This window comes from Melanotaenia boesemani, chromosome 2 (genome assembly GCF_017639745.1).
Source record: "Melanotaenia boesemani isolate fMelBoe1 chromosome 2, fMelBoe1.pri, whole genome shotgun sequence".
Taxonomy (NCBI): Eukaryota; Metazoa; Chordata; class Actinopteri; order Atheriniformes; family Melanotaeniidae; genus Melanotaenia; species Melanotaenia boesemani.
Genome location: NC_055683.1, coordinates 11,395,937 through 11,410,802, shown reverse-complemented (window position 1 = coordinate 11,410,802; position 14,866 = coordinate 11,395,937). Strand labels below are relative to the sequence as shown.

The window sequence follows — 14,866 nt, the reverse complement described above, 5'->3', positions numbered from 1 at the left end:
GATTCGTGCGACTGACTCCAAACTTGGTGGGAAGCTTCCTGACAAGTGTGGGACCAAACGCTCCTCAAATCTTTCTAATAGGAGAAAGCGTGTAACCGTGGCAACCGACGGAAAAAGCATTCTCGCCATGAAACACGGTTTGCTAATATCTCCACAGGAATAAATGGGAACTGCACCAAACTTGACAGGATTCATACACTTTGGGTCCTTAACGCATTACACCACCTGTTGTCATGGCGACATCGGGTGGCGGGGTCCAGGCCGCTCGGACCCGATGGATGCTGCTTGCAGCTTTATTAGGGTCCGAGCCATACGAAGTATGGCGAGACCCTATTGTAGTTGAAATGTTTATTATTAGGGTCCGAGCCATACAAAGTATGGCAAGGCCCTATTGTTCCTGAAATGTTTAGTCTTCTCCTCCTTCTAAGCATTTCGACGCCAAATTTGACCCCCTAAACACCCATGAAAAGTTGTGAAACTTGGCACACACCTCAAGTCCCGCGTAACTCGGATATTATAAGGTCCGCATACTATTCTATGCAAAATTGGCTCAACAGCGCCACCTAGAGTCACCAAAAATCACCACATGAATGGGGCCCAGGAAGTCTACTTCAACGTAGGAAGACGAAACTCGGCACACACGTGTACCACCCCGTGTTGACCAAAAAACTCAATGTAACACCTGTCGCCATGGCAACGGGGTGCCCGCCATCTTGGATTTCTCTGACATTTGAACGAACTAGTCTGAGGGGATTCGCGCGACTGGCTCCAAACTTGGTGGGAAGCTTCCTGACAAGTTGGGGACCAAACGCTCCTCAAATCTTTCTAATAGCAGGAAGCATGTAACTGTGGCAACTGATGGAAAATGACCTCGCCATGAAACACGGTTTGCTTATATCTCCATAGGAATACGTGGGATCTGCACCAAACTTGACAGGATTCATACTTGTGACACCCCAAGTCCAGCATTGATGTCAATTGAACACCTGTTGCCATGGCAACGGGGTGCCCGCCATCTTGGCTTTCACTGCCATTTGAACGAACTAGTCTGGGGGGGATCGTCCGACTGACTCCAAACTTGGTGGGGTCCTTCCTGACAAGTTGGGGACCAAACGCTCCTCAAATCTCTCTAATAGGAAAAAGCGTGTTACTGTGGCTAACGACGGAAAACGCCTTCTCGCCATGAAACACGGTTTGCTTATATCTCCACAGGAATAAATGGGAACTGCACCAAACTTGACAGGATTCATACTTGTTGGGTCCTCAACGCGTTACACCACCTGTTGTCATGGCGACATCGGGTGGCGGGGTCCAGGCAGCTCGGACCCGATGGATGCCGCTTGCGGCTTTAATTCAGCTTGTTTTCTTCCTCAGTGTTTGTGTTGTGTAAAGAGTTTGATCCTGTCAGACATTATTAACCAGAGTTCAGTCTGGAAGCGTCTGTCTTCTTCAGAAACAGCCTTTCAGATTCACGTATGAAACTCTTCTAGATGATTCCTTGGATGTTTCCTGTTTTCCCTCCTTTAAAGATAGAAGCTGGGATTCTTCCAGGATCAACTGGACATGGTTTGTGTTTAGTTCTTGTCAGTTTCACTTCATGATGCTGGAAATGAAAATCCTCCCAGTGTGTCGCTCTGTTTGCCTCATTCTGTCTTCATTTGACTTTTTCACTCTTTCACATGTTGAATTACAGATTTTTTCACATCAGAAATAGTTTCTGAAACAAAAAGTCGAATGTTCAGTTTTCCCATTCTGTCTCCAGATGTTTGACTTTGGATTAAATTCTTCAAACTCCACATTTCAAATAAACTTTCATGAATCTGTTTTCAGTCAGCAGGTGAATTTTAAATGTTTGAGCTGAAAACTTTCACTGTTTCATTTAAATGTAGTTTATCAGCTTCAGTCAGCTTCATGTTTCTTTAAATGAAGATTTTGATGCTTTTATTTGAACATTCCTGACTTTCTTACAGGGATAATTGAAGGTTGGAGCTTCTACCTCACCTGGCAGTAAAAGCTGAACCTGCATGAACCATCAGGGAATTTAAAGATGGAAAAGCAACTCATTTGTGCACATTGAAATAATTCAGACCTTTAAGGCCTTTGTGAAGTATTGATGCATGTAGCGGCTCAAACAGGGAGAGCAGCTGCTAATCCTGCCATCACCTCAACCAGAGTTTACACTTCAGAGCTAAACTAGAAACTTCTGCCATTTCTACACAATCAAGCCAACAGTGATGCTGAAGCAGAAGAGCTCATTTCTGACAAACCTTTACACGGAAAAGAAGCAGCGACACTAAACCAGCAGAGGAAGTCTGAGGAAACCTTTTAGAAACACTCAGCTTCTAAAATCAGCTTCAACATGAATCACTGATGGGATTAAAAGATGTTTCCATCAGCAGCAGGAACAACAGTTTCCTGCACTTTGTTCTGATTCTAGCTGCCATTTTATCATAGAAAGAAGAGCCAGCAGGACCTGAGACTGGACTCATGAGACTGGACCGCTGTAGCCATGCACACACAGCTGGATGATGCAGATGTTAGAGGGAACGATGGAGACTCAGAGGAGAAAAAGCTTTGATCCTCTGAGTTCAGAGTTCATCTCATGGCTGTTTGAAGGCTCATCATGATCTAAAGTTGGACTTAAACCTGAATCCGAGTTCAGTGTGAACAGTTCTAATGATGCTCAGATGATGCATTAATCCCAGCAGGAAAAACATCTGGAACGTTCTGGCCTTTCCATCAGATTCTTTCCTGCTATCAACATGTTGGTGCTTGTGTTGTGATGATGTCGTTTCAGACTGGACACTTCTGGAAACTGCATCATGAAGATTCTTGTGTTCAAACTGGAACAAAGACGTGACAATAAACACATTTCATTCTCCTCCACTTCCTGTGTATGAGCGTGACGGCCAGCCACACATGCTAATATCTCCACCTCCCCCCCAGTAGATTTCCACTTTCATTGACTCTGCAAGCAGAAGTCTAAACACGATACACACTATTTCACACACCTCTTTCCTTCCTTTCATTCCTCATACCTACAATATTGAACACACCTTCATGCTGTGAGGTCAGATTATGTTCGTATTCATGTGTTTCTTTTCTTTCAGGTACCTGGGTTCAGTCTCTCCTTCCTGGTGCAGCAAAGGCCTGGTCCAGGTCTGAGGACTGATAAACTACTGCAGCTTCATTGGATTCCACCACAACCCCCCTATGACACTGCAGAGTCATTGGGGGGGGTTGGGCTTCATTTTGAGGTTGGTTGAAAATGTAGTAGCCATTTTATTTCCCCTCTTTGTGTTTACTTTGGCTTTTCTAAACTGGTATTTAACTTCCTGTTTGATTGTTCAGGAAGTTTGTTTCTGTTCATTTATTCCTTCATTTCTTTCACTTCTCTTTACTTCGGATTTTCACTCTACTTCTATTTATTTGGCCTCTTGTCAGGCTGTTTAGTTAAATCCTGGATGTGGTGACAGGTTTCAGGTTTTGGGGTAAATGAAGCAGTTTTGAAGCAAACCTGCATCCTGCTGCCTTACTGCTTGGTCCCTGACGGAGCATTAGAGGAGAAATAAACACTGGGAGGCCTGGAAGTGGACAGGTGGGACATCAGCATGATTACAAATCCAAACTTTGGTCCTAGAGTCGGGAACAGATGGAGGAAGACGAGGAACTTTCCAGGGATAAATACATAAAAGCAACATATGGAGGCAAACACACGGCAGAAGCAGTAAATATGCAAGTTTGATGCCAAAAAGCCCAAAAAGTGGAAGTGAAGATCTAAATGAAGAAAAATAAAAACTTCTCAGTTTACTTTCTGCTTCCAAAAAGGCTCTAAATTCTACTTTCACATCCAGGAGCCGTTGCAGGGATTTCACTAAATATTTATTGTAGCTGGACATAGAATTTCACCTTAAACCAGATAATCTGAAGTTTTACATTTTTATTTCCAGTGTAAAATCCACCTTTATAAAAAGATAAAAACCAATGATTTCTCCCTCCAAAGTCATTTCTAAAGCATCTGTGACCTGGTCCCAATGACATCAGCTCAGTTTAGCTTTACAATGGTGGAAATACGCCTTCAGACAGTCTAGTGCTGCTTCATTCTGATCACATGTTCAAAGCGAACTCACTTGTAATTCCATCAAATGAAGCACAGAGCTAAAAGAAAACAGAGACGTCTGTTTGAGGCCGTGAGGAGGTGGACAACTTTCCAGCAGCTGCTTTTATGTGTGAATCAAACACTTCAGGCTACTTTGTTAGCATGTATTCCTTCAGGCTGCCCACACACACATCTGAGTCTATTTAGTGGAAATACAAGTCTACTTTTCTTCAAGGCCTCAATACTGTGTCAAAGATTCCCACCGATATAAAATCCCCTGCAGGTACTATCGTCTCCCAGAGAAGGCCCCGTGGTCAAACCTCAGCTATGTGGAAGTTTCCTCTTCACTTTGCTCATGTGGGCTTTTCCCAGGATCTCTGCTTTCTTCCCAAAGTCCAGAAACCTGCATGGTAGGTTTGCTGCTTCCAGAATGGATGTTTTAATGTGGGCATGTTTGCTTTTTAACTGTTTTTACCAACTGCAGCTGGAAGCTCCAGGCCACCATGACTGTAAAGCAGAATACAGCAGCTCGGCTTCCAGTGTCTTTGAAAGAAATTAGAAAAAATAAATCACAAATAAAAGTCCAGCAAACAAAGAACTGAACACTTTTCCACAAGTCGTTCCAATCCTGGAAAACCCTGATTATAAACACGGATCCTAATTAAATACACAGAACACTAATGAAGTACATTAACTGGCCATAAAATATCTGCTATCTGGACGTTTCCTGGTCATGTTGACTGGGAATAAATAATTCTCTACATGTATTTATTTACCAGCCAGAAGGGACATTTTAAATGGAAATAAAAGCTAACAATCCTTTACTCTCAAACATGTTTATTGATCCATTCGCTCTTTAGTGTTTACTTTTAGGTGTATTGAGGACTGGAGCGTCCTGGGACAGAAGTAAACAGCCAGAACCCAGTCCTCAGTGGAGAACTGCTCCAGTCTGACACAGCTGCCCAGAATGAAGGAGATCAGGAGCTTATATAGAGGAGTCTTCCTGACTGGCCAATCACAGAGACAACGGAGCTGCTGGCGACCAATCCTGGAAGAGGGCGGAGCTGCAGACACAGGATCAGCAGCCAATCACCTGCAAGCACTGGCACAGTCCATTTACTAACTGCTTCATGAACATGGTGGTTCCATCTGCTCGCTGGGTGATTGCTGGCTGTTTGCCTCAAACATTAAGTGTCCCAAAGTCTACATGTTTGTAAGGGTCTTTTCAAAAAGCCCGACTATGTGTAGGGCTGGGCGATGTGGCCTACAACTGATATCAAGATTTGTTTTTTCGCTTTAGCGATACATAATATATATCTTGATGTTTTAAATCTCTAAAACAGTAGTTCCCAATCTGGGATCTGGGACCTCCCCCAAAGAGCACAAGGGGTCCCTGTTAATAGTGTCTAATAAGCCAATATGAGCTGGAACGCAGGTGTATGACACTTAAATAAAATATTCATTCATTCATTTATAAATAAATGAAACCCAGTGTTTCCCTGATCATTATATTAGGGGGCGCCCCAACCCTCCAACATCAACCCCGACCAAAGAAAATCCATTTTATTTTCTATAATTACTCATTTAATAACTTGTATATTTTTACATGGAATTATTTTAATGTGTATTCAAATATTATTTTATTATTTAGGTTTTTTCTATTTTCCACCAGATCCCATAGATGGATGGATGGGTGGATAGATGGATGGATGGATGGATGGATGGATGGATGGATGGATGGTCTTTTGGGAGCCGTTTTCCATCCAAAAATCACAATGTTCTGCCATCTGTATGGGTTTAGACAAAGAGAAAAGTCGGTTCTTCTTCTTCTTTCTTAAGTTCCAGACAGAAAACGTCTCTTCATTTTAATAAACCCGCTCTCTCCTGATTACATCAGACGCACCGCTGCAGCAGAGAAGAGAGACATGGACGCCATGTTTCTGTCATCAAAGCCAAAACTTAACGCGCAATTAAAAAAATTAACAGCGTTAATAAAACATTGCGTTAACACGCGGTTAACGCGTTAACGTGTCCAGCACTAACAAAAAGAAAATTTAAAAATGTGCATAACTACTTACATATCCAATTTATCTCATTTATTTATTTGGTAACACTTTACTTGAATGGGTGTGCATAAGACTGACATAACGCTGTCATAATCATGACATGACACCTTTCATGGACATGAATGAATGCTTATGACAGTTGTCATTAAGGGTCAATCGGTAAATTATGACACTTTTGATGCAGAGTTGACATTGTTTAAGATGTCTTTGTTATGACAACTTGACATTAACCAAGACTACATAACCTGTCATGAATATGACAAAGCAGACCTAGTTGTCAAGCTTAAAAAATATTTAGTTTTGTAACTTAACATGACACTAAACTATCATATATGGTTTGTTTTGACATTAGCTGTTATGACACAATTATAAACTGTCGTCACAGCTGATGTCAAAACAAAACATATATGATAGTTTCATAAATGTCTTTATTAAGATATTAAGCGTAACATTGCCAAATGAGTTTACTGTATATTCCCTCCAACAGCTATATAACCAAAACTATTCATGACTGTCAAATCAGTTTATAACAGTGTCATGACTGTTTTCTTTTAATTCAAGTAAAGTGGAGCAATCTGAAGTTTTCATTAAGTATAATTACAGTCAAATCATTTTATAATCGTTTTATGGATATTTCTCTGTGAATTCAAGTGAAATGGAAAACTTTATGCTTCATGAAGATGTCATTAATCATAATTACAGTCAAATCAGTTTATAACATCTTACATTTCTTTGAATTTGAACTCTATTCTTCAAATTCAAGTACAGTGGGACACTTGAATGTTTCATGAAGATGTCTTTAAGTATAATTACACTGGTAATCCCATGGAGGATGGGTTTGTGCGTCACAGACACGAAAATAAAATCATTAATTCATACACTTTCCAGTTTTTCAGTTGTATGACTCTTTTCTTTGAATTGGGCGACTTTTTATTGAAACATAATTAAGGATAATTACATTGTCAAATGATGTCTAAACAATATCAAAAGACAAGATATTTTTCCTTTCTGCATTTAAACATAAACCATTGACAAAGTAGCTGCTGCTTCACTTCTCAAGCAGTGTTGTAACAGTCAATATGGAAAAACTGAATATTAACATTGATCAACATTTTGAAATTTAAGTTTACATTACTGGGAGGAGTTTTCTGCTTTTTCTCTTAGCTGTGATAGTTTTATTCCTAATGCATTTGAACACAAAAATTTAAACAGAATAATCTGTTGCATTACTTCTCCTCAAGCAGGTCGGTACAACATATGGTCTGTGTGTAGGAACAAAATAACTTAACATCGGCAACAATATTCAGAATGAATATGATCATGACATTATTAAGTGTATTTATACATGATTGGGAGGAGTTTTCCAATTTTTTTCTTTGCTGTGATTATTCCAGCCATCTCCTCTGTTATGGCCTCCCTGCACCGCTCTGCAAACACAGACATCTTCTCATTTTCTTCATCTTGTGGAAGCAGCTCCTTGAATGTGTCTGGAAATGTGATTGCTAGTTCAGCAATTGCTGCTGTTCTTGCAATTGTGTTGCGGTCAACGTTGATTTTGGCAAAGGCCCTTTTCATGGATCCATACTTGTTGAAAATGTGCAGGGCATTCTTGTAGCGGCGGATAACTCCATCCGTTGTGGTCACTGGTCACAGAAACAAATAAAAAAAGTCATCTTAATTAAGGCATGCATTGGTGTTGTTAATTTAGCACCCTATGGGTACTGTAATATAATCAGATTAGAAATGATCCCACCTATTATCCCTCTGATTTACATTGCATCCTCCTTTGTTCTATTAGATTTAGCTCCCTTTCTACCTGCCACTGTGGCTAGCAACAACCTTCCATCAACAGCATGGAAGGAGGATGACCAGCAAGTAATGTCCTTTCTTACCTGCCACAGAGGCTGTACCTAACAAAGTAGATTTTTTTCCATATCCGTTTCCGAGGCTAAATATCTAACAAAATTAGAGAAGCCTACACAATAACGTGGGAAGAATGAGAAAGCTGTTCAGCACATGGCTGTGAAGATCTGAACTAGTAAAGCACTCGGAGAGCGCAGACCTCCATGAAGCTTACTGATTGTCATCCAACATTGCATGGATCACCCCCAAAATTTTATCACTTTTTCCTTAGGGCATTCCCAACAAGTTCTGAACATTTTATCAAGATCTGACCATTACTTTTCGATGTATGTTGCTAACTAACAAACAAACAAACAAACCCCGGGTAAAACATAACCTCCTTGGCAGAGGGAATTACAGATTTTAAGAGCGAGTACTAAATTATAACATTAGTGTCCAAATAATGTTATAATTTAGTACTCACTCTTCAAATCATTATAACATCAGTGTCCAAAATAGGGGGCTGAACAGTGGTGTGGTGGTTAGCACCGCAGCCTCACAGCAAGGTCACTGGTTTAAGCCCCGGGCAGATGTGGAGGTGGTTCGCAACACCGCGCTATTGACGAGCCTAATCGCAGGGCGTTGTCAACAACCGCCACCACCGGGAGAGTGTCCTTGCTCCCTTCAAACTTCTATTTACATCCGGTGCTACCGCAAGAGCTTATTAGCTTAAATGTTTAGTTAATCAATTATAATCAAATATTTATTGAAAAAGGCTTAAACGGCATCTTTAGCCTGGTTCACCACTGAAACAAACTAACAGAACCTTAATTTGCGCAGCCTGCATATTTGTTTCCTAATAAAAAACACGACCGAATTGATCAGTGTGACGGACGGAGAGAGAATACGCAAGCAACATGGCATAAGTGACGTAATGTAAGGGCCAGACTATTTATACTTTCATGATGGTCATCCGCATAATTACCATGCAGTTTATCATTAGAAGTCGCAGCGCACGTCATCTCCTGCTGCTGTATCAGCGCAACCCGCCACCTGATCTGAGAACGTCCTGAAACTGAAACCAGAGCAGCGCAAGCAGCGCTCACAACCCGCGGCTGCAAACATAAACAAAATAGGATATATACATATATTCTCTCTCATATTTACACAGCTACAACTAAAATCCACGTAGTTTTAGAAAAAGCCAGGGACCAGCAAAGCTCCATCATTTTATCTGTTTATTAATGTGAAGATTTCAATTATTTAAAAAGTGACACAATTTTTTACCTGTTTATGTCCTAAAAGTGACGAAAACTAGACTTAAACCTTTTTAGTTTTCGTCGACTAAAACTGGACTAAAACTTAGCCTACTGAAATTAGGATTGCGTAATGTTCATGAATAGATCCATCTCTCTCTTTTTTTAAATTGCGTTGACAGCGCATACCGCGCTGTTGAGACAACATGCGACACCGCAGAGGAAATTCCTTAACCGCGACGGCCCTACTTGCATGTTCTCCCCATGTATGTGTGGATTCTCCCCGGGCACTCCGGCTTCCTCCCACTGTCCAAAGACATGCTCTAAATTCTCCGTAGGAGTGTGAGTGTGTGTGAGTGGTTGTCTGTGTCTCCATGTTGGCCCTGCAACAGACTTGCGACCTGTACAGGGTGTACCACCTGTTAATTGACTCCGGCCCACCCACGACCCAATTTGAATTAAGCGGTACAGAAAATTAAGGATTGAATGAAACAGTGTCAAAAATATGGACATAACACAGCAACGCTTACATCCCATCTGATTACTATTATCTAAGCCCACAGTAATAGTTCTTTTTTCTTCCAAATATGAACCATAGAAGATAGTTAAGTACTGGTCAACTTTAGGGTGGAAAGCATTTGATTAGAAAGATGATCAATGCCTGAGCTTACTCCTTGAACGGCTGTGAGAAGCAAGGTGTTTCTTGGACTTCTTGGCCTTCTTCTTTTTCTTCTTCTTCTGCTCCTCTTCCTCTGAGGATGATGAGAAACTGGATTCTGAGGATGGGCACGGAGATGTCGAAGTTGAAGTAAGTTCCAGAGCAGCCTTGCTGGAACCTGTGAGAAGGTGGGTTGGGGATAGATGGACAAGTACAAAATGTCAGGAAACAAAGCTCAAAAACTTAGACTGTACAGTACTTTTTCAATGCAATTCAAAGCACTCTTGGTACTGGAGATGCTTTAAAAATATTTCCAATGAACTGGACATTCTAGGTGTAGTAATTATTATCATTAATAACTCACATTATCCTACTGTGCACCATCCTTACACTCGGGTCCTGAAAACCCTATTTCAATTTCTCCTGCACAATTTGCATAACCTCTAATACTGCATCAATAATATTAATTGTACAGCATTTGCACCTTTCCCAGTAGATCCAGGCATGTTGGAGGCTCCCTTAATTTGAGAAAGGAGGAAGTCCTTGTCATTTTTTAGATCCCTGTTGGCCTCTTCCAGGTATTTAATGTGGTCCTCAAGGTGTTTAATCTTGTGTTGGTCCACCTTGGCTTGTTCTTTCAGCTTGGCCAACTCCAATGCCCCTGTTGGAGAGACTGTAACAAAGGCAATTCGTTATTATTATTAATATTATTATTGAAGTCAGTAAATATTAGTGGTTTTCTGGAGTGCACTATATTGAGTTTTGTTCCTCATTCTTTTCAACTCATTAACATACTGTATATAACATACATTGCATGATATTATGCCAGCACAATACCTCTGATGCTTTCATACAAATGCACAAATAAGATAAGTAATACTATGTGCCAAAGTCACCCATAGCATTAACTAATGGGTTTTTTGCACAGTTCAACTATATCCTGAACTTACTCCGGGCCATTTAGTGTGGTCAGACACACATGGAATAATCACTTCATCCAGTGATGAGTGACAGTAACAAAGGAGCTGCTTAAGTTCATGAAGCTGTGCATAAAGCCCACTGATCAAACACAGATTAGAAATCTGCTGCCAAAGTAGCAAAATACATATAACAGCCACAGTCAAAACTTCTGCTGTTAAGGAATTAACTTATTTACTGTAATGGTGGGAGGAATTAGAATTTCATATTCCCTTTAGGGGAAAGTAGTAAAAGAAATAAATTTTGAAAAATAGCAATATTCACTCAGTTTCTTTGGGGAATATTTGACTAGCTTCTTTTTCTTCAGTTGAACAGAGACCTCTTCCACATCTGTCTGGTTGTCCTTGTTTGTCTCGTCCACAACTTCTTCCTGAGCTTCCTCGGCCTTCATCGCCTCACACACCCTTTTGGTCAAACGAGTTTCCATCTGGGAACAATTGTGTGTGGCAAAGAACACATGCACAATGCAAAGGCAGCAAATGTTACATAGAGGCAACTTTGTAATGTAATGTATTTGTCTATAATTACAGAGATAAAAAATTTAATATATTGGAAAAGGCTACTGCAAACTTGCTGACTGCCTTGAAATACCCACTAGCATTAATTACTGGACACCAGTTTAACATAAAACGGTCTGACGTCAATATTATGTAGCCTACTCCTCTCAAAAGTTCTGAAGAGCTTACCTCTAAGGCAAACGTTGGTGGTACTAGCTACTTTGCTTTCCTGGTACGGTTACCTTTATACGATGAAGCTTTCACGCCAGATGCAGCACTCCTGTGTGTGGATCGATAGCTCTCGTTAGCCAGGGGGACGTTGACGTTACGTGAAAGCGCGCATTCAGTTCAAATTCAAACATCACGGGTATTACAATTACCACAACAAAAAAAGAGGATGATTAAAAACATTATGAAAAAGTATAATAAAGAATAGTAAACCCACGAAAACCAGGCTTGTGTTGGTAGCAATGTAATGAGATGTATTGTCTATTAATCAAGCAATCACAAAATCGAAGTGACGTACTTCCTGACCTTCCTGCTTTTGCAAAGCGGCGCGGAACTCCGACTGCGCGAGCGGAAAGGGGCCAGCGGTCATTGTTTGCAATGGTACAAGTGAGAGAACTGATGAAAATAATTAGGCTGTCAGATACAAAGAAGAACAGAAGAAAAATAATTAGATGGATGCAGAAACGTGGGATACTGAGGAGGACCGTAAAGTGTGTAAAATGCAATCGTCGCATGCATCTGGTGACCTGCCATGTCAAAGATGGGCTGTGGTGGTAAGCACAAGCTAACTAACTTGCTAATTAAGTTATTATTTGTTATTTAAGAAAACCTTGAAAGTTGACAGCATAGCATTAAGTAGTAACGTTCTAATTTGATTGTGTCTTGTTAAAGAGAAGTCTGAAATTAGCATTAGTCTACTGTCACATTAAAAGTTGGAAATCACTAGTTATGCTCTAGCTTGCCTGTAACATACTTTTTAAAATATCTTTTAAATGAGGTAGCTTACTTCTTAGCATTTGCCTTCTTTTCCCACAGGGTTTGTAAGCATCATAGAAGTTCTCCACAGTCTGTACGCAATGGCTCGATATTCACGAAGTCTCACATCCCCTTGATAAAATGGCTTGAGTTCATGCACAGGTACAGTATTACTAAGAATGAAATAAAGTTTTCCTTTCTAAAAAAAACACATTCAACAGTATGATTTATAGATTCATTGTTGATGTAGTATCCCTTTATTGAAATTTTGCTCCATTAGCTTCCTCATTTCGCACTTGAGCTATAAATGTATGAAATAACACCTGCATTCACCAGTCACTACATCAGGTAAATCTGTGAATTAAAAATGCATTCCAATGTAACAGGTCTTCCACAAATTAGATTTTTGTTGACAATGTAAGAAAAGTAATAATTACTTTATTGAGGACACTGTGGGCGTGCTGATGTACTTGTCAGGTTTAAGAACACTTGCAATAGAGTATGGACTGTGTACAGATTTGTATTGTTGGTTTTAATATTAGTTTCAGGTCAGCCCAAAAAATAAAAATAAACAAAAATCCTCTTGCACTACCATGATAGCATCTGTGTCCAACTGGAATTGCAGCAGTCTGGACCGCACTATTTGATTTCTTGCCTTTGTTGTTCTCAGATGTAAGTTGCTTTGAATAAAAGCACAGCTGAATGTAGTAGTAGTACAGTAAATCAATGAAAATGTTATCATGGTGACCATGCTATTCAGGTTCCTTAATTATTTTATTTTTTCTTCAGGTTTGCACAAGGTTTGCAGTTGAAACAACTTGCCATGATCACTGACGGGATAGCAGCAAGTTCCAGGACATTAACAAGGATGGCAAAAGTACTCAGAAAGGTTGTCATATTACATGCTAGTTTCTAACTATGATTACTGTAATCAATTTTGTAAAAGACAAAATAAATACACTAATTTGAAATTTGCTTGTTTACATATTGATTTAATTATGAAAATAATTAAATAAACCCAATTCACTAGTGAAGTTTATTTAGCACATTCCATGTGCTTTGCATAAAATATAAAATAAACATTACAGCAGAATTCGGAAGAAGTATTAAATGAAATACACGTAAAACTTTTATTAGGTCACAGTGAGAATATTTGTCTCCTTTTCTATTATGGTAAATTAATTTTCTTTAGAAAAATGGCTCAACAATTTGTGACCATTTGCCCTTTTTCAAGTGCAGTGACTAATTGTCTATGCATCTTTGAAATTGCTCAACTGTTATATTTCTACATTTGAAGGTTTGCATTGCTGCCGTCAAGCGGCTGAGGAAAAGAGGAATGAGGATCGGTGGTCGTCATCGATTTGTTGTCATCGACGAGAGCAAATTTGCCCACAAGCGAAAGGTACATTTTATATTTGTATGCATGTGTAGTATATTTAGATCAGGATTTTTATGGCAAGGTGCAGTAGTGCAATAAAGATGGTTAACTTTAATATTAGTGCAGTTATTTGGCAGTGCTTTATTTTCAAGCAGCATGAATCAGTATGAAGAATCAGGAAGTCAGTATTACTTACTCAATAGGCTTACATGATGATTGTGCAGCACATCCTCTTATGTCTTTTTTAAATACAGGATAACAATTGATGCAGCAGTGCATGTGAGAATAACACAGAAAAAAATTGAATACAACCTAAACCTTAAAGTGTTTGTCTTTTCTTATTTACTTTCAGTACCATCGTGGTCGATGTGGCAACACTTGGCGTCGTGAGCGGCAGTGGGTGTTTGGGATGCTGGAGGTTGAAGGGAAATCAAGAAGACCTATCCTGAGACTTGTCAGGGATCGCACAAGGAAAACCCTCATTGGCAAAATAAGACATCATATCAGACCCAGAACATCGATCCTCACTGATGAATGGCGTGCCTATAAGGGGCAGCTTGCTAAATATGGATATGATCAATATTCTGTCTGCCATAAAAAAAACTTTGTTGATCATGAGAATGGTGCTCATACTCAACATATTAAGCGTGCATGGCAGAACTACAAGCTGGAAGTATGGCGCCATAGAGGTAACCGTACTCTTGAGTCACTGAAGCTTCATCTCAAGATGATAGAGTGGCACCACTGGTTAGGTGTACGTCATTACAATGGCGTCTTGGGCAGGCTTTTCCATGATGTAAAAAAACAAGTCAAGTGAACATCAAATCTAACTATGCACTGTCTGATGGCATCAATATTGGACTGACTCAGACATTGCCTCATGGCACTTATATTCATGTTCTCTCCTGACAAGATCCTTGTTTGAGTTGTATGAACTCTGAAATGTATGTTAATTTAGATAAAATGAACTGCTCTGGAAACCCCTGCTTGAAGAAGTAATACATTTTCTTTTGTCAAATGTTAACTTTTCCTTTGTGTTTCTTTTATGTCATATGCCTATGTTGTAAGGCATTTAAATTATTTGACTACAAGTATGCTTAATGACCTT

General features: G+C 39.8%; 2 protein-coding genes across 2 annotated transcripts; one reads left to right on the top strand and one right to left on the bottom strand.

Annotated features, from left to right (window-relative positions):
• Positions 1 to 6,811: 6,811 nt before the first annotated feature.
• On the bottom strand, positions 6,812 to 11,167 carry LOC121654787 (coiled-coil domain-containing protein 106-like). Its single transcript, XM_042009091.1, has 4 exons — positions 11,164 to 11,167; positions 10,406 to 10,594; positions 9,935 to 10,099; positions 6,812 to 7,808 (listed from the first exon to the last, which is right to left on the bottom strand). The coding sequence occupies exons 2-4, from the start codon at positions 10,425 to 10,427 to the stop codon at positions 7,495 to 7,497; spliced, it is 501 nt and encodes a 166-aa protein (XP_041865025.1). The 5' UTR covers positions 10,428 to 10,594; positions 11,164 to 11,167; the 3' UTR covers positions 6,812 to 7,494.
• Positions 11,168 to 11,990: 823 nt separating this feature from the next.
• Positions 11,991 to 14,757, top strand: LOC121649095. The gene is made up of 6 exons (XM_041999654.1): positions 11,991 to 12,178; positions 12,441 to 12,542; positions 13,170 to 13,269; positions 13,678 to 13,782; positions 14,111 to 14,243; positions 14,717 to 14,757. Exons 1-6 carry the CDS (start codon positions 12,003 to 12,005, stop codon positions 14,755 to 14,757), a joined length of 657 nt encoding a protein of 218 aa, XP_041855588.1. The 5' UTR covers positions 11,991 to 12,002.
• Positions 14,758 to 14,866: the final 109 nt, after the last annotated feature.